The following is a 22,021-nucleotide window of genomic DNA, read 5'->3' as shown; positions in this document are numbered from 1 at the left end:
ATAGAATCCATCAGGAATATTCCTGAGGCTCCAGCCTCACTATAGCCAAAACAGTCAAGCACGTTTAGCCCCTCCAGGGTGAAGGCACCAGTTCCAAAGTTCCCCATATGCTTTGGGGATTCCATTGGCTCCCATGTGTCAATCTGGAACTGATGGTAAAGCAGCCCCAGAAGAACACAGGAATGCCTCTGCCTCCTAGGAAATGGAGTTATGAAGAACTCCAGTACTGCCTCAGAGCTCCCACAGGTTGAGGTATGAACCCAAATTTTGAGACCTGAGGTTGTTTCTGCCCAAATAAAAGAATGAGAACAGAGAAAAGAGTTACCCCAAGGGAGTCTGAGCCTGCCCATCCATGGGGCTGACAGGGCAGCAACAGCTCTGAGCAGGGGCTTTTTCCACACCACTATCCTTGATTACAAGGGCATTAAGAAGAGCATCACCATGTCCCAGAAAAGGGCCAGGCCAAGCTGAAGCCTACCTTTAAGGACAGAAGCTCCACCACAGCTGGTGAGACTGGGCTGGACTGGGCTGGGACAAGGTCAGGCTGGCCATTCTGTTCTGGGAGCTAGGAACCAACCTGGACCCCCAGCAAGGTGGCCATAGGAGGGCTGGGGTGCCCCACCCTGATGCTTCCTTATCCCAAATATTCACCCCCAGGACACTCTAGTCAGCTGAGTGGCGGGGCAGCAGCCATCCTGCTAGCCTGGAGGTCCAAGGCACAAGAGTTGGGCCTCCCCATCCTGAGGTCCTATGCAGTGGCTGGGGTCTCACCTGACATCATGGGCAGTGGACCTGCCTATCCCATCACAGTTTTGCAAAGTGCAGGTAAGATGGCTTCATCGTTTTTTAGACCTGGATCCCCTTCCTGCCTTGCACATGAAGTTTGGGAAAGCACCGGGGGTGGCCCTGTGGGTGTTATAAATTAAGGTTGGGGCAGGCCAGCACTCCATTCCCAAGGCCTCCATGACCCCCACAGCTGGAATATAGTTGCCCTTCCACAGCAGACAGACACACTGGGCACCAATAGGTCTTTCCATGGGTCAGAGCTCAGGCAGACCCACAGTCATGCCCAGGGGCTACTGTCAGCTCAGGTCCATACTTTGCCCACAGAGCTGAGAGTTAATGAGATGGACATCTTTGAGATCATGAGGCCTTTGCAAGTCAGGTTTGACTCTTCCCTCACCCAGGCCTTGGCAAACCAGAGCTAGCTACTAGGCAAGTGGTGCAAGAGGCTGGACAGAGGCTCCAGCTGCTGCTCTGACTTCTTCTTGACCACCTACTGCATGCAGAAGCTGGATATGTCTCCTGAGAAGCTGAGTCCTTTAGGGTGGCTCTGTGGCTCTGGGTTTCACACAGGCACAACGGTCATCATGCTACTCACACAGTCATAGGAAGAGGTACGTCTACACCCTATGGTGTGTTGGCTATCATGGGAGATGCCCAAGCCTGGATCTGGGCAGTTCAAGGTTGGGGAAGTGAACACCGGCACACAGATATTGAACAATAGGAGTGGGATCTGTGTCTTCCCTGGGGTTCAGCCTGAGGAGTAACTTTGGCTGCAAAAGGAATCTGCCACCTCAAGTGGTTGCCTAAACGGACACTTGGGGGAACCATTTTCCCACAGCCCTGGTCAGCTGGTTTTATATCCTCTGTGACCAGGAGGGTCTTGGTCCATGACAGCAGCCTTGGCAGGGGAGTGGTGGTTGAGCCTGTGCCCAGTATACCCCTCTCAAGCTACTGCAGTATCATTTCCACAGGGCATATGGAGGGGTGTCCATGTGCCTCAGGACTGACATAGGAGCCACCGTCCCCTCTGAGTACCCTGGGAGCTGAGGCTCTGGCCCAGGAGCTATGTAGACAATCATGCTCTGGTTGCCAGAGAGAAACACTAAACAAGGAAATTCACATGGCACATTCGGCAAATCAAGGCACTTCAAGCAATTTGGAAAATGTGAGCACTGATAATACCATGCAGGAGTGAGTGGGGATGTTGTGCCACTTCTGTCAGGGACCCTCCCTAGGACAAAGTCAGCACGGGTTACCCACGCCACAGTCAGTCTTGTAACTCTTGGAGGAGGGTGGTTTTGTGGATGAGGGATACAATGGACGGAGTAAATGTCTGTGATCTCATCTTGGTGGTGTGCTTCTTTTCCAAGGTCCAGATCTTGCCTCATTGGTCTTCTCTGTGCTCTGAGTAGCAATTCTTAACTTCCATGCTCTCTAGGGTGGCGTGGGCTCTCCTCTGTGTTAAATCTGGGGACACATACTTCAGGCTTGAGCTGACACCATTGCCCCAGAGATGGCTCCTCCCTCCCAGGAGCTGTCCAGAGCCCCCCGCCCCCAGTCTGTGCTGTGACCCAGCAGACCTCTCCTCAGCCCTGAGCCATGTTTATTCTTTCACCTGGGGCTGAGGCTGTGCAGTGAGCACAGTCTTAGGATTGGTGAGATGCCATATATCTCTCATCGTAGGAGCCTTGGCCCCGCAGTCTGAGGGTGCAGGTCTTCTCGCCGAGCACGCCTTCCACCACCACTGTGGACTCGTACAGCTCAGTGCTCCTGGGACAGCAGGGAGGCCAAGGTCAGGAGTGCCCTGGGCAGGGGCCCCTGGCCTTTGGTCAGTGAAATGGAGTCCAGGAGAGGCTGTACCTGGGAGTGAAGAACACGTGCAAGGTGATGGAGGTTGGGGGGGCGTTGGTGGCTCGGGCTTCCAGCAGCCCACTGCTTGGGGAGACCCCAAAGGCTTTCGCCTTCTTGTCCGGCTCCTGCTGTCCTGCATTGAGGGGAAAGGAGGACATACACAGGCTCCTTGTGCTGTCGTGGAAGATGCCATGTGTCCCCAGGCCTGCCCTGCTTCTCAGGTGTCCCCTTGGTCTTGCCAGCACCACAGGGCAGGGAAACCCAGGTACCACTTGGCATGGGGGACTGGCCATCTCTGCAGGCATGACAGGTAATGCCAGCCCTTAGGCACTGCAGGGAGAGGACACATTACCCTCTTCCTGGGAGGACTGGCCCAGCCTCCATGATGCAGCGAGCGGCCAGGTAGGAGGGACAACATACCCATCAGCACGGCCCAGTAGCTCTGGCAGCCACTCAGGTTCAGTAGGTTGATCTCCTGGGCCCGCCGCTGGTTCACAAAGCAGGTGCCGAAGTCCACCCAGCTGGTGGACAGCTGCAGCTCAGGCACAGCCACAACGGCCCTCAAGGGCACCACCTGGGGGACAGAGCCTCTGACTTGGCAGGGATGGAGGGACGCTGCCCACTGTGGTGAGGCTCCTAGCTGGGACACAGGGAATCTTGCCAGCCCCAAGGACCCATGGCAGTAATCTGAACAAGGGTAATCACAGCAAGGCAGGAGGCAGGAGGCAGGAGGCAGGAGGCAGGAGGCTCACACTGCCATCAACAGTCAGAGCATGACAGGCCAGAAGGCCAGCCTCCCTGCTGTGGAGCTCATCTCTCCTGTAGGTCACCCTCCCTCGATCTGCATCCTTCTTCCCTCCCTCCTCCTCCCTCCCATGGAGCCCAAGACCCAGCCACTGTGATGCACAGCCTCTCTCCCCAGCCCCAGGAGCTGCTGGGGCTCAGGCCCGAAGTGCCCTGCCTCCCTCGCTCTGTCTCTGGAATCTCTCCCAGGACGGTCCTTCACACCCCACACCTGCAGTGCCAGCTGGGCTTCGGCCTCCCTCAGCTGCATAGCACTTCCCATGACTTTGTGGCCTGCAGAGTTCACCCTGGTGCTCACAGCTGCCTCAGGCACCCCTGTCCCCACCCCCAGGCCATTCCCTCAGCCTGGGTCTGTTGAAGTGTTTTCCCTTCTCCCTTGATTATTCAGTCCTCAGGTTTCGCCTGTCACCTCCTCCAAGGAGCCTTCCTAGATTTTCTGCCCTCCAGCTCCTCGCTTTTCTCTGAGACACGTAAGGATAGATGATCCTCCTCCCTCAACGCACTGGGCCTCTTCCGGGCAGACTGCTCCCTGAGGGCAGAAGTCAGGCTCCTCGCTTTGCTATCTTCCTCTCATCCCCAGCACAGCAGAGCCCACTGGGGTCCTCGGGCCAGCCTAGCACTTGCCTGAGTGGTCTGGTTCGTGAACTCCAGGAGCAGATCCTGAGTGAACACCATCTCCTTCTCTCCACTCGAGCTCTGCTGAATGTCCACTCTGGGCAGCATCTGGTCAGCTGGGAGCTTCTGGTAGGAGATCAGCTCCAGGGAGAGTGAGAAGGACACATTCACCTGCCCAGAGCAGAAATTGCCCACTATGCATCATCTCAGGCTGCAGAGGGCAGGAGGGCCGCTTCCAGGCCCTGGAGCTGTGTCCTACTTCCCTCCTGCCCAGCCCTGCCCAGCACAGCCTGCAGGGTCTAGACTGGCCCAGCAGCGCCCTTGCTTGGTGCACTCATCCCACATGCACTACCCTCCACCTGGTCTGTACCAGGCACCCTGATCCTGTAGGGGACTAGTGCTGCCTGCCTTCAGGAGCCAGTGGCTACAGGGGAAGAGATGACAAGCAAATGGCCCTTTTCCACCAAGCACAATCAAAGCTGAGGTTGGGCCCTATGATGCCAAGGAAGGACTTTGACCTTATCCTGAGGACAGGGAAGGGCCTACCACGGCTTTGAAGTAAGGGCATCAGAAAGTGAGCTTTGTGTTCCAGTGGGAACATGGGCGACAGGAGCTCAAATGGGTTAAAGACAGCAGTCAGGAGGCCAAGACCAGAACTTAGGCTGAACAAGATGGGGCTGGGGCTCCCAACACAGTTTGCTGCAGCTAGCTCATCAGAATCAACTGAGGCTTTTGTTAAAAATTGGGTTCCTGGGCTGTAGCCCAGACCTTCTCATCCCTAGAACTGGGGACTGGGAGCTTACATTTGCAACAACTTTTCTAAAGGCCACTGATACATTGCCAGGCTTGGAAACCATTGTTTTAGAGCAAGATCTGCATTTAGAGGTGAGAAGTGAGAAGTACTAGAGAGTTCACAGGAGCACCCACAGGACATGGTGCTGCTCAGCGAGAGAGCAGTCCAGGGTGAGGAGGCCAGAGCTGCAGCTTGGGCAGTGGGGTGTGGGGGTGGTGTTTGCTGAGATAAAATGCCTCTATAAGGAGAAGACACAGATGTGGGGCAGGACAGGATCTCAAGGGCGATGGAGAATTCAGTTCTGCAGGCTGAGTTTGGGTGAAGAACTGAGGAAAGAATTTTCATCAGATGCCAGCTGCTAGGCTTTGCTGCACACACGGTGAGATACATCACTATCATGTGATGAGCTTGTTCTAGGAAGCTTTTGGCCTCCCAGCTGCCCAGGGATTTTTATTTTAGTTTTTATGTTTCTTTTTTGAGTGAGGTACTGGAGATCGATCCAGGGCCTCATGCATGCTAGGCAAGTACTCTACTACTGAGCCACATGCCCAGCCCAGGATATCTGAACATCCTGATTGCTAACCCCAGGGTATCCTGGAGGACCTCAGATGGGAGACACTGCAGGCTGTGCTCTGAACCTTCCCCTCCGTTTAGCCCTCTGAAGACAGGAGCCAAGGCAGTGTGGTCAAGGGGGCTCTCACTGTCTGCTGCAGATCTGTGCCTGTCTCCCCCACCTCCACAAGGACACCCTCGCTAGTTTGGTAGCGGGCACTCACCACACAGAGAGCGAAGAACACATTTGAAAGAGAGAATGTGGCTGCACTGAGACTCTAGAAGTGGATGAGATGACCCAGGAACTGAGGTGACAGCCCAGCTGGAGCTCTAGGGAGCACCAGCAGAGAGGGAAGCCCTCCAAGGAGAGGAGAAAGGGCCTTGGAGGCAGGAGGAGAGGTAGGCTCAGGCCCACAGACTGGCTGGTGTTCTTGGCAATTGGTACCCCTGGGAGCCACTGTGCAGAGAGGGATGTGCACACACCAAACCCCACAGGGCCTCTGAGTCTCATCTCCATTCCAGAAGTTCATGGCTTCCACTGGCACCTTGGCATCCCCAGAACCCACCCTCCCCTCCATCTCTGAAAATCCAAGCTCCTGCTGTCACTGATGCCTGTCAGAAGATGGGGGAATCACCCTGGGACCTAGAGGCCTCACATTTATGGTAACCCAACCAGGGGCTGCCCTGATCTAGGCGCAAACCCTTCAGTGAGGGCACATGGGAAAAGAGGGAGTCTGGGCACAAAGTGGAGGGGCTCACGGTAGCCTCTGCCTGGCTATCAGTAGAACAGGGAGGAGGCTGGCTGTGCTCCTGCAACACATGTGGTTGTGAATACTAGGTCCGGTCCACCCACATACATGTGACCCACTGCAGAGGGTCTGTGTGTACTGGCAGTGTGTCTGGTGGAGGGGACCCGGAGTAGGTCCGTTCATACCAGCTGCATACATGTGTGAGTGTGTGCATAGCAGCAAGGGCACGGACCCCGCCACTGACCAGCATGTTCTCCTGTGGGCGCAGTACCAGCTGCCTGCTCCCTGAGGCTGTCTCCTCTTCACCCTCCTGCGCCCGGCCAGAGCCAACTCTGTGGTCCTGGCTAACTGCATCTTGAGAAACCAAGAAGGGCCTGGAGACCAAGAGCTGGAAGTACTGTGGGATTTCCGTGGTGTTGGTCAGCTTCAGGTGGCGGGTGGTCAGCTGTTCACTTAGTACCTGGACAGCCACAGAGATAAGGAGGTAGGGATGCCTCCACCTCTCTCCATCAGGGCGTGGGGGATACTGGGACTGCAAGGCCTGTGACCCTGCAGGGCACACATGAAGTCCAGGTAAACCGGCAGGGCCAGGGGTGGCGGCACACTCACCCCAGAGCAGGGCTGGTCAGGGATGAGGTCACTGGCCCGGCACCGGAACTCCATGCGGCCGCTGTCATCCAGCTCCACACTCAGCCTACCCAGCAACATATGCCACTAGGGCCACCAGGCACCCAGGGCCTCCTGGCCACCCTTTCTCTTCACCTGGCCTCTGCCCCATCTTTCCCTGGCTCCCCTGCTGGCTCTTCCTCCCTCTTGTTCCTGTCCTTAGGCTCTGTGAACTCTCATCTGACTCCTCTGGGGACAGAGGAGGATGGGGCAGCCCAGCCAACTCACTGTGCATGCCTCACAAAACCATGCAGGTTCAGTCGCAGGGGTCCCACAGCAAAGTCCTGCAGCCGATGTCTCCTCCCTGGAATATCTCTCTCCTCCTACCAAAGCAAATCCATCATGGATCGCTGCTGCTCCACGGGCTGGGTAGGCAGTGTGCCGCTCAGAGAGAAGCGGTGGCCATGCCCACCCCAGGCCAGGAGGATTCACCTTGTTGTCCAAGCTCATGTAGCCCAGGATGTAGCCAGTGCACGCCACCTTGTGCAGGGTGTCAGGGCTGAGCACAATGGGTGTGAAGGAGATGGAGATGGTGCTGCTGCCCCCAGCAGGGACCACCTGGCACAGACACCACACCACAGCCTCAGCACTGCCCCGTGCCCAGGGCGGGCCAGTGCAAACTCCATGAGGCCGCTTCCACCCCTGCCTGACTCACCATCTGCTTGGGGGTGACACCGAACAGGTGGTGGGCAGGCACCCCCTCATGCTCCTGCAGGATGACTGAGATGATGTGCTCTGTGGCCTCATCACTGGCACTGAAGTGGCCTTCAACCTGTTGCCAAGGAGTCACTGAGGCCCCAGGTCAGTGGCCCTGGGTGGCCAGCTTGTGCAGCCCAGGACCCTTGCTCACCAAAGGGGCCGCTGCATGGCTGGCCTCTGACACACTGGAGGGGGACAGGGGCCCGAGTAAGCTGCTGCTCTTGGTCATCTCGGAGCACATGAGGTCATTCCCGGCTTGGTTCCTCAGTGGGAAAGGTGGCCCATAAAACACCAGCAGCTCCACCAGCTTGTCCTCCCTGTCTTCTGGCATGTACGTCTCCCAATCCAGGCGGATGTCTGGGGTAGTGAGGGAGGAACAGGAAAGAGGGACGGGTCTGCCCTGGTCCCCGTCAACCTATTTTCCCCTACTCAACATGAAGGGGAGATTCACTGTCTAATGCCATCCCCGGGCAATTCTCATGTTTTTAAAAAAAAGTCTTTGTAGGCCTATGCTACCCGGCTTAATCATCTGGAGCCCTCATGCTCACAAGACCAGGTAGCTGTGCACGCACACGAACCTCCACTCAGGCCCTCCACCCACCTCACAGCATCTTCTCTCTCTGGCTAGTTTGCTGACAGCTGATCCCCCCAACCCCACACCCTTTACCTTCTCCCTCTCCATTCATTAGCCCCTGTCTGCTTTTACTTCCTTCCCCAGCCAGGCTAGTCTTTGAGGGTCCATCACCCCAACCTCCTATGTCCCTTTGGCTCCCATTTTTCCATCCACCTGCAAAGCCTAACCCTGGATGATCTGAACAGCATCATCTCTCTGGGTACCACTGGAGAAAGTCCTCCAAACTGAACAGATGGCCACCCCCTGCATCTGTCCCTAACCTAAACTGGGCCTCACATTGCCCTCTCTCTCCACCATGACAACATCAAGCCATCTCGGATCTCTAATACCTCCATCTGCTTCCCTGATGCCTAGCAGTGACCCCACCCCATTTCTCAGAAGTGTCCTGAAGTCTTGACCCAAACCTACACATCTGTCTGCAGCTGCCCTGTCTGCCCCTCCTGCCTCGAATGTGGCACATGCCCTGCTTCTCTGGGTCCTATGATGTCCAATATCCCCTCTTTCCTATTGTGCCAGCTTGAACCCTGCCTAGCTGCTTCCCCCATCACGTACAAGCTTCCTTGTGCCAGCTCACCTCCTCAGTGCTCCTCTCTGCACTTCACAGCAAGCTCCCAGGACCAACTCGTCAAAGTTCCTTCCCTCTTGTGCTCATCTCTCACCCACTCCCCAGCCAACACTTGACCACTTGATCTTACAAACACCAGGGGCTGGGCTTTGCCCTGGGCAATACCTGCTGGGCAAAACATCCAAGACTCCTGATCCTGTGTTCCTTACGCTGATTACCTAGCGCCAATGACCACTGCACCCTGAAGTCCAACGGACAATCTCACTTCCAATAAAGAGAAAGAAATGTGCGTGTGATTCTGAGCCCAGGGAACAGAAGGGAACTACTAGAGGGAAGGGAGGCAAAGAGGAAGTCCAAAATAAACAGAGGGAAAACAGAATAAAATCACAGAAAAAAATAAAGTACAAAAAAATTGTAAAGTAAATTTCAAAAAGATGGAACAAAATATAGATTGACCACTTTTCCCACACAGAGAATGTCAGGTTGTATTTTATAAAAACAGAGCTGTCTGTTTTTAATCCAAAACACACATCAAAGTCATAAAGGGTGAAAATAGAGGGATGGGCAAGGAGATATCAGGTGCACACCAGTAAGACACCAAGGGGAGCAAAGTCAACCTAAGACAATGTGGATTTAACACCAGCAGCACTAAAGGGACCCAAACGGAATGACATGAGATGACAGAAGACTCAATTTGTGAAAAAAGATCCAATGTTCAAATGTAGTTCTCACAACAATCTAGCTAAAAACATAAAGCAAAACTACTAGAGATGCAAGGAGAAACTGATTTTTTTAAAGCATAATTTGAGGGTAGACTGCCACACACTTTCAAAACTGCACAGATCTAGTAGCCGAAAACGAGCCATCATAAAGTAGTGGTTATTTGCCATGGCTGCACCTTCCTTAGACTCATCCGAGGAACTGTAAAATGTCAGTGCCAGGCCCTGTTGCTCAACAGTGAGTCAGCCCAGGGGAGCCCCAGCTTCAAAATGCCTTACACCCTCCTCAAGGAACTCCGCTGGGGCCTGGCTGACTGTGCCGCTCCCCTCGAGCCTCTGAACTGCCTGAAGCTCTTCCTGCGGCCAAGAACCATGCCTGCAGCCCATGCCGGTTTACCTTTCCTCCCAGACTCTGCCTCAGTGCACCCTGCCAGGTGAGCGATGCCTCCCCCAGCACACTGGCTTCCCACACACTCAAACTCAATGCACCACAGGCGGGACAGAAGCCCTAGGCAGAGACCCCACTGTCCTGCTCCCGCTGTGCCCCCAGCCCCTGCACAGCACACCTAGTACCACCCAGTATTGGCTGAGTACTAAGAAAAGGAGTTCCCTCAAATACTGTCCCTAGGCACAGTGTCCTTGATGACAGCGAGAGATACTGGGAGACCCAAGGCGGGACAAGGGTGAGTGTGTATTTAAGGATTCTCTGACAATCTGGATCGGCACGGTCACCTACCAACCTTGGACCTCAGAGGACCTCCTTAGTAGCCACAGGCCACCTGGACTCCTGCCCCAGCCATCAGCTCCCTCCAGCACCATCTTCCCTCCCCACCAGGCTCATCACCCCACTTTATCTTGTGAGCATCTCACCACAGGGGCTGGAGTTATACAGGCGAAGAGTCCGGCTGATTGTGTCTCCTCCAGAGATGTGGGTCCCCAACCTGAGGCAGGAGACCAGATTCAGCATGCATCTACAGGCATGGACACTTCAGAGAAGAGCACTGGGCAGGGGCTTGGGCTGGAGGGGACACCGAAGCGGTCTGTCCGCACCCAAGCAACACAGAGCTGCATGCCCAGAGAACTTCTCCATGTAGTATCTGGTAGACAGTGACCTGGGGCTTCTCATTGCTATGGCAATCCACCCCTTGCTTCCCAAACTGTGCCAATTGGACTACTCCCAGTTCATCTGCACCACACCCTAAGCCCTCAGAGACACTCAGATGGCAGCCATGTCCCAGGACCTTCTTGTAGACGGCAGAAGGTGGCCCTGAGCAACAAGGTGGCATGCACAGCCCAGACCAGAGGCCAGAGGGTTTCAGGAGCCATCAGAGAGAGGATGAGGTAGAGGGTGGGTACCTGATGATAGGCTCCTTCTGAAAGCAGTCAGCGGTGTAGTAGGTAGTCCTTAGGGAGCTGATGGGGCAGCCCACTGCTGCCATGTGCACGGGGATGACCGTTGGTGGCAGGTTCCCCACCTGCAGACACACCAGCCCTCTGTCACCTTCACCAGCTGCCACTGCATTTCCTCCAGGCAAGGCCTCCACTTGTCCAACCAACCCACTGGTCCCGGCTGGGCCAGCCTCACTCTCCACTGTCAGATTCCCATTCCAGACATCCAGCCCAGGTCACCTCACCGCCGGCCTTGGCTTCCCTGTCCTTGGCCATCTCTGCTCTCCCGCCCAATGTGCTGCCTACACGGATCTCCCAGTCTGAGGGTCTCTGGACCTTCCTAACCTCTCTGATAAAATTTCCTTATCTTTTAAATGAAAATAATTTTATAATTTTCTCTAGTCATTACAATAATTGCATATTTTTAGAAAAAAATTAAGAATGTGATCATTACTTATCATTACACCTTGTTTCCGTTTCAGACATAGGTATAAACGTTAAGCAGACCAAGACAATCTTTTCTTTAAAAGCCTTCTCTCCTCTCTTAACAATTTAGATAAGTTTACTTCAGTGGTTTACAGCCTTTATGGGATGGGCTTTCCAGAATTCCACTGCGGAGCTATAGTCCAATGGTGTGATCCACTCTTCTACTGATGGTCACAGTCATTAAGCTGCCTGCCCACTATGCACAATTCTAAGAAGAAAAGGCAACCTAGTATGAAGCCATGTGTACACTAAGCTCCTTTTCCCTTTGGGAACACTTGAAATGCCTAGCACACTCTCAAAGTGCTTCCAAGGACTGGTGGGTGCTTAGCACCTCTTCACCCACTGGGCTCTGAAGCAATTTACTTTGCATTTCTTTAATTACTAGTGATGGTGACATATTTTCATGTTTACTGGACATCTGGATTTTTCTTTTCTTTTTTTTTTTTTTTTTTTTTGGTTTTGGTTGTTGGGTTTTGGTTTTTTTGAGACAGTATCTCACTTCGTAGTTCAGGCTGGCCTTAAACTCACTGTGTAGCCCAGGCTGGCCTCAAGCTCACAACAATCCTGCTGCCTCAGCCTCCCAAATGCTGGGGTTACAAGCATGTGCCACCACACCTGGCTGGACTTATCTTTCTTTGAACTGCCTATTCAAACCTTTGCCCACTGGAATGCCTAATTTCCCTCTTACTATTATTTAAACATAGTAATTCTTTGTGGACTAACATAACCACTTGTAGCACATCATACAATTTAAAACAAATATCTACTATAATTAACTAAATAGTTTGTGAAAATCTTCTATGCAACAACTAAACAGTGTAGGATAATATATGCACACTTCGTCTCTCCATAGTAAACTTAGAACTCCTTGCTGGCACCATCTTCTATCTTAGTCATCCTTCTGTCTCCCTCAGTACCTGCTTGGAATCCCGAACACAGGTGCCTAATGTTTGCTGAGTAAAGGAATAAATGAATGGACCCCTGGGTAAGTAACTGAATGTATAGAAGGCTAGGCAAAGGCATGGCATGGAGAGGATGTTATTACCCCTCCATTCCTTACTCCCTTCTTCAGACTCGGTTCCTGACCTAGCCAGGCAGCCCACTGATTCCTGTGTCCTTGCTGGGATCCCAGCCTTGAATCTCAAGGGAAAAGGTATAGAAAACGCTACTGTTCATAGGGATCTGTCTTGCCTAAACCATGTCAGCCTCAATCCCAGAGGTTGCAGCAGTTATGAATGTCCATCCCAAGATCAGTGGCCATCACCTTGCAACTTGGTGAGTTTTAAATGGCTTAGGGTTGGGTGCTGGAAAAGAGGAAATCTAAAGGAGCATGCCCACCTGGGTGCCCTTACCATACAAATGAGGCTGTCCCAGTATTCACCCCACATGTTGGCACAACCTGTGATTTCAATGCTCAGCTTCTGGTAGGCCCTCAGCATGCCCTGGGAAATACGGGGGAAGAAAGCTGCTCCTTTCCCATGAGATAACATGTTCTCCATAAAATCTGAGGAAGAATCAGGAATAGAGATTCAGGGCCCTGGAGTTCAGAGTAAGTTCCAAACCCACAAGTATGAGCAAAGCACTATCCCATACAAGCCACCCTACAGCCTCTCCTTTGTCAGGAAAGGGTCAGGTGTTAGCTGATCCATGCCCTGTGTGGCCAACCTGTCTTACCTCTTGCAAGATTCGGCCCCAGTGGGAGCCCTCCCTTATGATCCACCACCAAACCAAATCAAATCCAGGTCCTGTACCTGAAACTATTCTAGGAGGAAAATGGCCTCATTCAAGTGAGCATCATAGGAGCTGTTATAGGAGCATCATGGTCATTGTTACAGTTTGGATTAAAATGTCCATCAAAGGCTCATGTGTTCAGAGGTGGCTCTTTGGAAAGGTGATTAGATCATAGGGGCACTAATCTCATCAGTGGGTTAATCCATTGAAGAGCTAATAGCTATACATGCTGTTAGAAGTTAGGGCCTGGTTAGGAGAGGTAAGTCACCAGGGTGTAACCTAGAAGGGTATATTCTTATGCCTGGACAGCTTCCTCTCTCTGGATCTCTTGTTCTCACTCTACTTCCTGGTTACCATGATGTGGCAGCTTTCCTCTGCCCTGCCTTTACACCATGATATTTCTGCCTTGAACCCAGCTGACCATGGACTGAAAAACAAAACAATTTTTTTTCCTTTTTTTTAAATTGTGTGTGTCAGACATTGTGAAATGAAAGGAAAATGCTCAAAAGTAAAGAGCAACTGGGGTGAGGAAAAAGACAAAAGAAAGAAGGGGAAATTATGTATATATGTATGTATATCCAGGATAGCTAACATAGCTGTACTACTGACTTCTATCACTTCACTGAAAGGAACCGTTAATGATTACTTATGTGATCTATCTTGCATGTCTCTACTTGTTTTCCTGAGAAACCACTTTGAAGATATCAATATGTAATACAACAACCATTGTTAATTTCCTATTACTTTGTAACTCTGTATTGCTTGTATTGTTCTTATGCTATTTTGTAAATGGATGTCTGTTAATATGTTTTCCTTCTTTCATTTTTAAAATAAAATAAAAATAAATTGTGTATGTCAGATATTAGTGATATCTAGTGATAAAGCCTGTTCTAGGGCCAGGGATATAGCTCAATGGCATAAGCACTTGCCTGGCAAGCCTGAAGTCATGAGTTTGATGCCAGTACCAAAACAAAAAAAACAAACAAACAAAAAAAAAAAACCAAAGCTGTTCTAGTGATAAAAAGCTGGCTAATACAGAAAACTGGTGCCAGACAAGGGGGGTTGCTGTGATGATAGCTAACCACATGGTTCAGAAACCTTCAGAAGTGGTTTGCAAGAAGAATTTGGAAACATTTGGAGATGCAAGCTGGTAAAGTCCTAGAATTTGGAGAGCAAAGCATGATGGGTGATTCTGGTGGGAAGGCAGAAGAGCACAGGATTGCAGACAGTCAAAACTGTGTTCATGAGCTTTAAAATGAGAATGAAAACTCTGCTGGGAATTGGATTAAAGGCCATGCATGCTACATTTGGGCAAAGAATTTAGCTATATTTCTCCATGTCATGGTATTTTGTAAGACACTCGATTAAAGGTGACAGACTAGTTTATCTGGTATAAGAAGTTTCAAGGCAGCCCAGCGTTCAGGGTGTGGCATGTCTACTAGTGCATGTTTTTAGTCAGACTCACAGTGAGAATCAGAAGTGAAAATCAGAGTCAAAAGATCTGAAATACTTGTTGCTTGTCCAGAAAAGATGTATATGAAGTTGGGGCCAAAGGAGTAATTGCAGAAGAGATGAGTGCCATTGAAAATACCAAATATTTTGCACTAAAACAATAGGAAAGATGCACTGAGGTCTATTATATTCCTTTAAAGGATTTTGCTTTGGGAAAAGAGCCCCAGGGCACTCTTGGCACTGGGGGCCACCAGGGAAGTGTTTCCCCAGGTTCAGCCAGCCAGGCATTCAGAAACTCGCAGTCATGGTGCAAAGGGACCTAGCTAGCGCTGAAGCTTGTGGCAGACTTTGGCACCATCTGCATATGTGGTTTTGAAGGAATGTTATAAGATCACAGGTGCATCTACCCAGTTTTCAAAAGAAGGCCTAGGAGGCCAGGCAATGTGTGACAGGGTCACAGTTCTTAAAGGAGCAACCGTAAAGCTGTGGGCGTGAGGCCAAAGCTGTGATACAACCTTCTCACTTGGTCCGTTTCTTTCTAGCCTCATTCCTTCCTTTAAAATTGGGAATGTTTACCCATGCCAATATGTCACTGTATCTTGAATATATAATTTGCTTTTTACAGGGACTTACAAGAGTTTACCTTTAGTCTCACAGATGACTTTTGATTTGAGCAAGCCTGGAATTTTGAGATCTCAATAACTCTTAGAGATGAATAGAATGCACTTTGCATAATGAGATGGATATCAGCTTTTGAGGGCCTGGGGCAGAATGTTATGCTTGGAAGAAAAATGACCCCAAAGGGCTCAATGTTTAAAGGTGGGGATTTTGGAAAATGATTGGATCACAAGAGCATCAGCCTCATTAATAGATGAATCCACTGACGAGTTCATACCTGAGTGTACCATTAGGACAGGGGGCCTGGTTTAGGAAAAAGATCGCTGGGGGCCACTGGAAGTATGCCCTCTCATGCCAGCCCTTTCCTCTCTCTCTCTCTCTGGCTCTCTTGCTCTGTCTCTGCTTCCTAGCTGTCATGAGACAAGCAACTTTCTTCCACCTGCACTTTCACCATGGTGCTTCTGCTTTAAAGCCAGCAGATCATGGACTGAAATCATAAACCAAAACAAGTCTTGCTTTAAGTTGCTTTTCTCAGGTATTTGGGTACTGGCAGAAAGCTGACTAACACAACCATTTTGGGGAAGACACAGAGAGGGGTCCTCTAGTCTCCTTCCCCACCTGGTAGCTCCTGGCCCATATCCTCGGAAGACCATACAAAACCCAGCTCTAGCTATGTTTCTTACCTAATTGCTCTCGCCTGGCCAACTGCTCTCGCACACGTGCTGTCTTTAGCAGGGCAGGAGGCAAGTCAAGCCTTAGAAATGGAGACAAAAAAAGTAGCATCAAAGTAATCAAGCCTATCCCCAGACATGAGCTATGCCCACGGTAAACAGCATCCCACACAGTGCCCACTAGAAGGTGGTTGTCCTGCCTGCTCCTTCTAGGGGGAAGGATTGGTCAAGTCTCTTTTTCACCTCCTTTTCTTGACATTATTCCCACTGTACCCATGCTTCTCAAAGCATCTCCAGCTGCAGATCACCCCCTAAGCTGCAGAGACCGTCTGCTAAAAAAATCAGCAGGGATTCCCCATGCTGGGCTCTGTGCCCTACTGACGCTGATGGAAACTCAGCCTGCACCCCTTATCTCTCGCCCAGTTCTACAACAGGCCCAGCTCCAGACTGTCTTACTGGAGATTTTCCTCAGGCATCTCTTCCTCACTCACCTCTCGCATCACCCCAGGCACATGACCCAGTGTCCCGGAACACTCCCTGCTCCTGTCTTCTCACCGCTACACTTCTGCCCACTGTGTCCTCTGTCGTAGTCACTTCTCCCTCATACACAGCCCTTCTGGTGGCCTCAGACAGCTTCAGGAGGCCATGCTGAGGAGAAGGGCCACAACCCCAGGCTCTCTCCCAGGCCTCCTCGGTATGGGAGAGGTGGGAGCAGAGCCATAACATTTCTGCACTTCCCATGTCTACCTGTGAAATCGCACATGTTCCCTTTTACCAGCCGCTGACCACCTAAGCCACCAAGTGCCCCAACAGGGTAAACCCCACCCGGCCACATCTGCCCTGGGAATAACCTCTGATAGAAACGAGACTCACAGGCTGGCCCTTTTGCTCAGGCTGTTCTGGGGGCTCCCAAAGTATTCAAACTGGAGGGTGAAAGAGCTCTGAATTGGTGAGTGATTGTTCAGGATGAGCTGGCGATTCACACAGGTCCTCAGCGGCACCATCGAGCCAAAGTCCAGGTGGAGCTCTTCCAGACGGCCTGGCTCCTGCTTTGTGCTACAAACACTGCCCCATGCCCGCGAGCACTGTGTTATCATCCTCGGACTTTCCCAGAGAGCCACCCACGGTGAGAGTGCCTAGAAACCCGGCCACATCCTCGAGTTCCCCTGCACAGCGCTGCCAACCCACAGGCCCACCCTTCTCATCTGCACGTTATGCCCCAAGAGGCCTCAAACTCTACACAAACTGTTCCTGCTTGGCAGACTAGCATGTCTACCACTTGCTGGGGAAACTCAATGAGTCCACAGCCCACAGACCTGTCCCCTGCCATCTCCTACCTGCCTGGATACCACACCTTCTAGTTGTGTAGAAAGGCCACACACAGGGCAAGGGAGAGATGAAGAAATCTGCTCCCACCGAAGTGGTGAGGGCCTGCAGCAACTCTGTGGCCTTCCCTAGCTCCAGAAATCAGCTGGAAGTGAACTGGTAACACACAGCAACCCTAGTCCTTTGCGTGGTCGCCCCTCCCCTGGGCTCACCTGCTATCGGAACCCTTTGCAGAGACGGCAATGGTCACTTGCAGTCCCTGAGGCTTCCCAGAGATGCCTAGGGCCAGTGGCTCCTTCATGCCTGACACATAACAAGGGAGGGCCAGATCGGTCAGCTCATCCTACAAGAAAGCCCATCCAAGGGTCAGACGCAGGCCAGGGCCTCTGAAGATGGGCCCAGATGGTCTTTCACAGCTGAGTGGTTGCTGTGGGAAGTTCAACATGAAGGTCTTGACTTCTCCCCAGAGTGGCCTCTGAGGAAGGCCCCTCCCGTGCCTCCAGTGAGCCAACCTTTCAACTGACACCCTACTCCCAGAGGCCTGGTTCCTTCCCCAGGCTCTATGGCTCTCTGGGGCTGCCCCAAACACGCCTGCAGGAAAGAAGATCTCTCAAAGAACCCTCTGGAGAGCTGCACATTTTCTATGATGAATAAGCTCCCACAGACACCAAACCCTTCCTGAGTAGAATCTGTTGCACATCAGGCGTGGGCCCATTTGCCTTTCATCCAAGAGCTCAGGTTCAGCTGTGGAAGGAAATTCACCAGCCCCATGTCTGCCAGTGAGGAACTGGGAGCTAAATATGTAAGAATCTTTGAGGAAGAAGTTTTTCCACCCAGAAGAGCCACGCAAGTACTGAGCATCTTCAGCCCTAGTGGCTTCCCTCCAGGCCACTCCAGGAAGCAGCTATGACTCTCCTGGGAGGACCCTGGCCACCAGTTAGGCTCCCTCAGTAGCACCAGCACAGCGCCTGCCTTGAGCAGCAGCTCTGCCCTGGAGCTTTAGGAAAATTGGAAATCTGGGTTCCCAGTGGCCACAGAGTGTTTTCTGAAGAAGACTAAAGGATCTCAAGGCACATCCAAGCCTATTCTAGTCTCTCTGCCATTTTGTTCCTAGAGAATAGGGACCCTAGTCGGAATTGAAAGATATCCCTCCTCCACCCACAAGCACCTGGAGATAGGACTTCCACAGACACACAGATGTGGCCTGTTGGCAGGATGCCTCCCCAGTCACTGGGCCACATGTTGCTTTACTTACCTGGGTATGAGCAGTGACCTCCAAGATGAGCTGGCGCTCTGCATTAGGGCCCAGTAGGCCACATCTAGGGAAAATTTTCACTCTGCAGAAGGCTGCTTGGTTTCCCAGGAGCTGGTAGAAACAGGGGTGGAGCTGTTGTCTCCTGCAGGGCTCCCAGAATGAATGAGGACCCAAACAGAGTGTTTACTGGAGGCTGGCAGACTAGGAGCCACAGCAGGACTCTCATAACTGGGAGCTCACCTCTAGGATAAACCAGAGGTCCCTTCCCTCCTCATCATCCCTAGATGGACTTCACCACCTGTTGGGGGTTGCCTGGATTCAATAAGCTGTCCTGGGAGGCCCAGAGTGATGGGAGCTGAGGGCAGCTGTTGACGATGCACACAGAGGTGGCCCCATCTTCCACAGCACTCAGTAAGTTCCACGGGGCAGTGCCACTCCTGGGCTCCAAGTAGCTGTGTGGAAGAGCTGCAGACTATTATGGCTTGGAGGTTCTAGCTGTATTCACCACAAACTCCTTCATGGGTGGGACCTGGGATTTCCTAATCATGGGGGCATGAAATGCCTGGCCAGCTGTGCTGCTCCTTTGTGGAGCTGAGCTTTTCTGGGCACTGTGGAGGAAAGAACTGGCTGTGGGACAGAAACTGAAAATTTCTCCTGAGAGCTCCAGAGGGGCCCTGTGGGCTGTGTTGCTGAGGGCTGCAGTCTACTGCCCAACAGTGCAGGTTCACTCACCTTGCCCCACTGGAACCGGGTGGGGAGGAGCGTGCTATTGATGAGCGTGATGGTTGACTTTGTGGGCACATCCAGGTAGAGACTGCTGAGCTCCACCTGGCTGCTCTGCAGGTACACATGGGGCTCCTGTATCTCAGCATACACAGCCAGGTAGCTAGAGCACAAGGAAGTAAAAGGCATACTGATCAGAAAAGAAGAAACAAAACTGTTGCTGGCATGATGACTGTGTAACCCTGAGGAACCTATATTTTAAAAAAAAAACTTTCAGAACTAATCCAGGATACAAGATCAACACATAAAAATTAACCAAATTTTTTATAACAATGAACAGGTGGAAACATTTGAAACAGCTTCCCATTTGTAATTGCTCAAAATTGAAATAAGTATAAGAGAAATTGTAGGGAGTACACTCTGCACTTATTTCAGAATGTTTACTACCCCTCTTATATAGTCAAGCTGGATTGTCAACTTGATTGCCTTGAGAGTTGATTAGTAAAGCACATTTATGGGTGTGTCCATGAGGGTCATGGAATTGTGACCCTGGAAATTATATCTTCTCTCTGGCCTCTTCTCTCTGACATTGCTCCCCTGCTCTGCCTCCCAGATGCCATGATGTGAACAGCTTTCCCCTGCCTTGACTTTCCACCATGATGCTCCCACCTTGGAGCCAGCCTATCATGGACACAAATCTCTAAACTATGAGCCTTTTCAGCCTAATCCTCAAAATATTAGCCAGAGCAACCAGGCAAGAGAAAGAATCAAAGAGATATGTATAGGAAAGGAAGAAGTCAAATTATCATTATTGCAGAAAACATTCCTCTATGTAGAAGACCCAAAAAATTCTATCAAAAGACTCCTAGAATTAACAGCCAAATTCCACAATGTCACAAAATAAAAAATCAACACATAAAAATCAATAGCATTTCTGTACACCAATAATGAACTAAGAAAAAAATTAGGAAAACAATACCATTCACACTAGCATCAAGAAAAATTAAACATTTAGAAATTAACCTAACTGAAGGTTAATTCCTAAGTTTGAAATACCTCTAAAATGAAAAGTATGGTACTCTGAAAAAGGAGGTCGATAAGGATATCAGAAAATGGAAAAATCTCCCCCATTCCTGGATAAGCAGACCCAACACAATCAAAATTGCCACACTTAGAAAACTGATATAGGTCACCAGCAGTGGACTGCTCTGCACTCTGCAGAGTACACTTCTTTTCCTACCTTTAATAAATTTAAACCTCACTACCTTTTTCATGTGTTTTGTCCAACTCTTTGTTCTGGACACCAAGAAGCTAGAAAGAATCCCTGGAAACCATAGCATTCCAATAGCCCAGTAATACAGCTGTGGCAAAGCCACCAGGAAAAATTTAGGTAATCTAGAAACCAGTGCTTGGAGACTTCCAGAAAGATGGTGGAGTGGTAAGCAGCACAGAAAAAGCCTCTCTGAGATGTGCTGTCAGGACACTGTAATATATAGCCACATGAAAGAGAAGGAGGTAGGTGTGTCCCCTGGACCCGGAAGGATCTGAAGCTAGAGTTGAAGCCATGAGGAGAGTAAAGAGAGAAACTTTAACAAAGGAAGAGAAGGTAGCAGGCAGTGCTTTCTCCCTGAGTAGGGACTCACTGTGTGGGAGGAGCAATTCAAAGCTGTGGACACAAGGTGAATGCTGGCAACCCAAGAGGCCTCACAGAGAGATGAAACATTGCAACAGAGGAGTGGACGCCGTGGAATGCACTGGCTGCTGAGTGGACTGGATTTGGCCATCGTGAAGGAGACGGTGATTGGCCATCTTGGAGGGGGCTAACTGAGCTCTGAACTCAGAACAACTGCTAACTCCATTGAGCGGCTCCCAGCTGAGTTCAAGCCTGCAAAGGTATGCTGACCGGTACAGGCTGAATGGGACTGGCTCCAGCCTCACAGCCAGAAACCTGCCTGTACTTCAAGGGAAATAAATGTTCAGGCTCACTGAGGTTATCCACTACCCCACCATAAAGCTACTGCTGGCTCGCTGGGATAAATCAACACAGATCTGGACTCTGCCTCCACATGTCATCTACCAGTGACAGCAGAGACAAACCCTGAAGTGGCGTTTTTTCCCCTCTCTCTTTTCTTATCATTGTTCTTATTATTGTTATTTTCTCTCTTGTTTGATCTTGTTTTTAGTAGTACAAATACAGTTTCTAGTTTTTTTGTGGTTGTTGTTCTTTCTGGTTTTCCTTTTATTCCTTCCTTCTCTCTTTCCCTCCTGTCTTCTGAACCAGTTTCCCAAAGTTTTTGTGATTCTCCTTTGTCCTCCAGCCTTCATTCTAATCTCTTCCTCTTCTTTTATTTCTCTATTTTCCCCCAAACCCTTTTAATTTTCTCCCCAAGGGTAAAATTGCTGTATTGATGGCTTATTTACCGCACACAATGTTTTGGTTTGTTATAGATTTTGTTATATAACCACAAATCTAGTTCATACAGTTAAAGGTGGCAAATTAATGGTTAACTCAGTTTGTCACTTTCTAGGCTGTGTTTGATATTATTGTTGTTGCTGATTATACTACTTCAGTCAAAGTGACATAATTGTTCTAACCAGCTGCTCTTCCTGGTGTATCAAGCCTGAGATTGCATAAGGGTCATAGAAAATACTGTGGGCCAGTGCCAAAGAACCAGAGGGTTGCCAAGAAGGCAGAAAATTCTCATCCTAAATAAACTGAAGAGGTAGGATCTTATAACAGACTCAAAATCCAAACATCAGCTACATACACCTAGAAGATACTTCTGAGAAGTACTCATTTTCTAAAGGTACTAAATATTAGCAATAAAACTACCCACCATAGCAGTTTATGATCATCAACCCAGGAGTTAAAAAATAGCAAGGGATCACAAGAAATCAATCCAGCAGCTGCTAGATGATGCAAAGAATAACATCAGA

At 50.6% G+C, this 22,021-nt stretch overlaps 1 protein-coding gene across 1 annotated transcript in view; it reads right to left on the bottom strand.

The window, feature by feature from the left end:
- Positions 1–1,941: 1,941 nt before the first annotated feature.
- Positions 1,942–22,021, bottom strand: part of Dlec1 (deleted in lung and esophageal cancer 1) — a 67,928-nt gene continuing 47,848 nt past the window's right edge. Inside the window, exons 20-38 of the mRNA XM_005383726.2 lie at positions 19,094–19,247; positions 18,362–18,472; positions 17,319–17,449; positions 16,654–16,845; positions 15,793–15,863; positions 12,661–12,812; positions 10,790–10,908; positions 10,304–10,374; positions 7,667–7,872; positions 7,472–7,588; positions 7,249–7,374; positions 7,045–7,139; positions 6,760–6,844; positions 6,395–6,610; positions 4,066–4,227; positions 3,058–3,211; positions 2,647–2,770; positions 2,402–2,556; positions 1,942–2,253 (exon numbers count right to left, since the gene is read on the bottom strand). Of these exons, the coding sequence (XP_005383783.1) occupies positions 2,433–2,556; positions 2,647–2,770; positions 3,058–3,211; positions 4,066–4,227; positions 6,395–6,610; positions 6,760–6,844; positions 7,045–7,139; positions 7,249–7,374; positions 7,472–7,588; positions 7,667–7,872; positions 10,304–10,374; positions 10,790–10,908; positions 12,661–12,812; positions 15,793–15,863; positions 16,654–16,845; positions 17,319–17,449; positions 18,362–18,472; positions 19,094–19,247 (2,410 nt within the window). The 3' untranslated portion in view covers positions 1,942–2,253; positions 2,402–2,432. The remainder of the gene's footprint in view (positions 2,254–2,401; positions 2,557–2,646; positions 2,771–3,057; positions 3,212–4,065; positions 4,228–6,394; positions 6,611–6,759; positions 6,845–7,044; positions 7,140–7,248; positions 7,375–7,471; positions 7,589–7,666; positions 7,873–10,303; positions 10,375–10,789; positions 10,909–12,660; positions 12,813–15,792; positions 15,864–16,653; positions 16,846–17,318; positions 17,450–18,361; positions 18,473–19,093; positions 19,248–22,021) is intronic.

The sequence above is a fragment of the Chinchilla lanigera genome, unplaced genomic scaffold (assembly GCF_000276665.1).
Source record: "Chinchilla lanigera isolate Chin_1 unplaced genomic scaffold, ChiLan1.0 scaffold00020, whole genome shotgun sequence".
NCBI lineage: Eukaryota > Metazoa > Chordata > Mammalia > Rodentia > Chinchillidae > Chinchilla > Chinchilla lanigera.
Note: the sequence above shows the minus strand (reverse complement) of the source record. Positions and strands in the feature narration are given on the sequence as shown.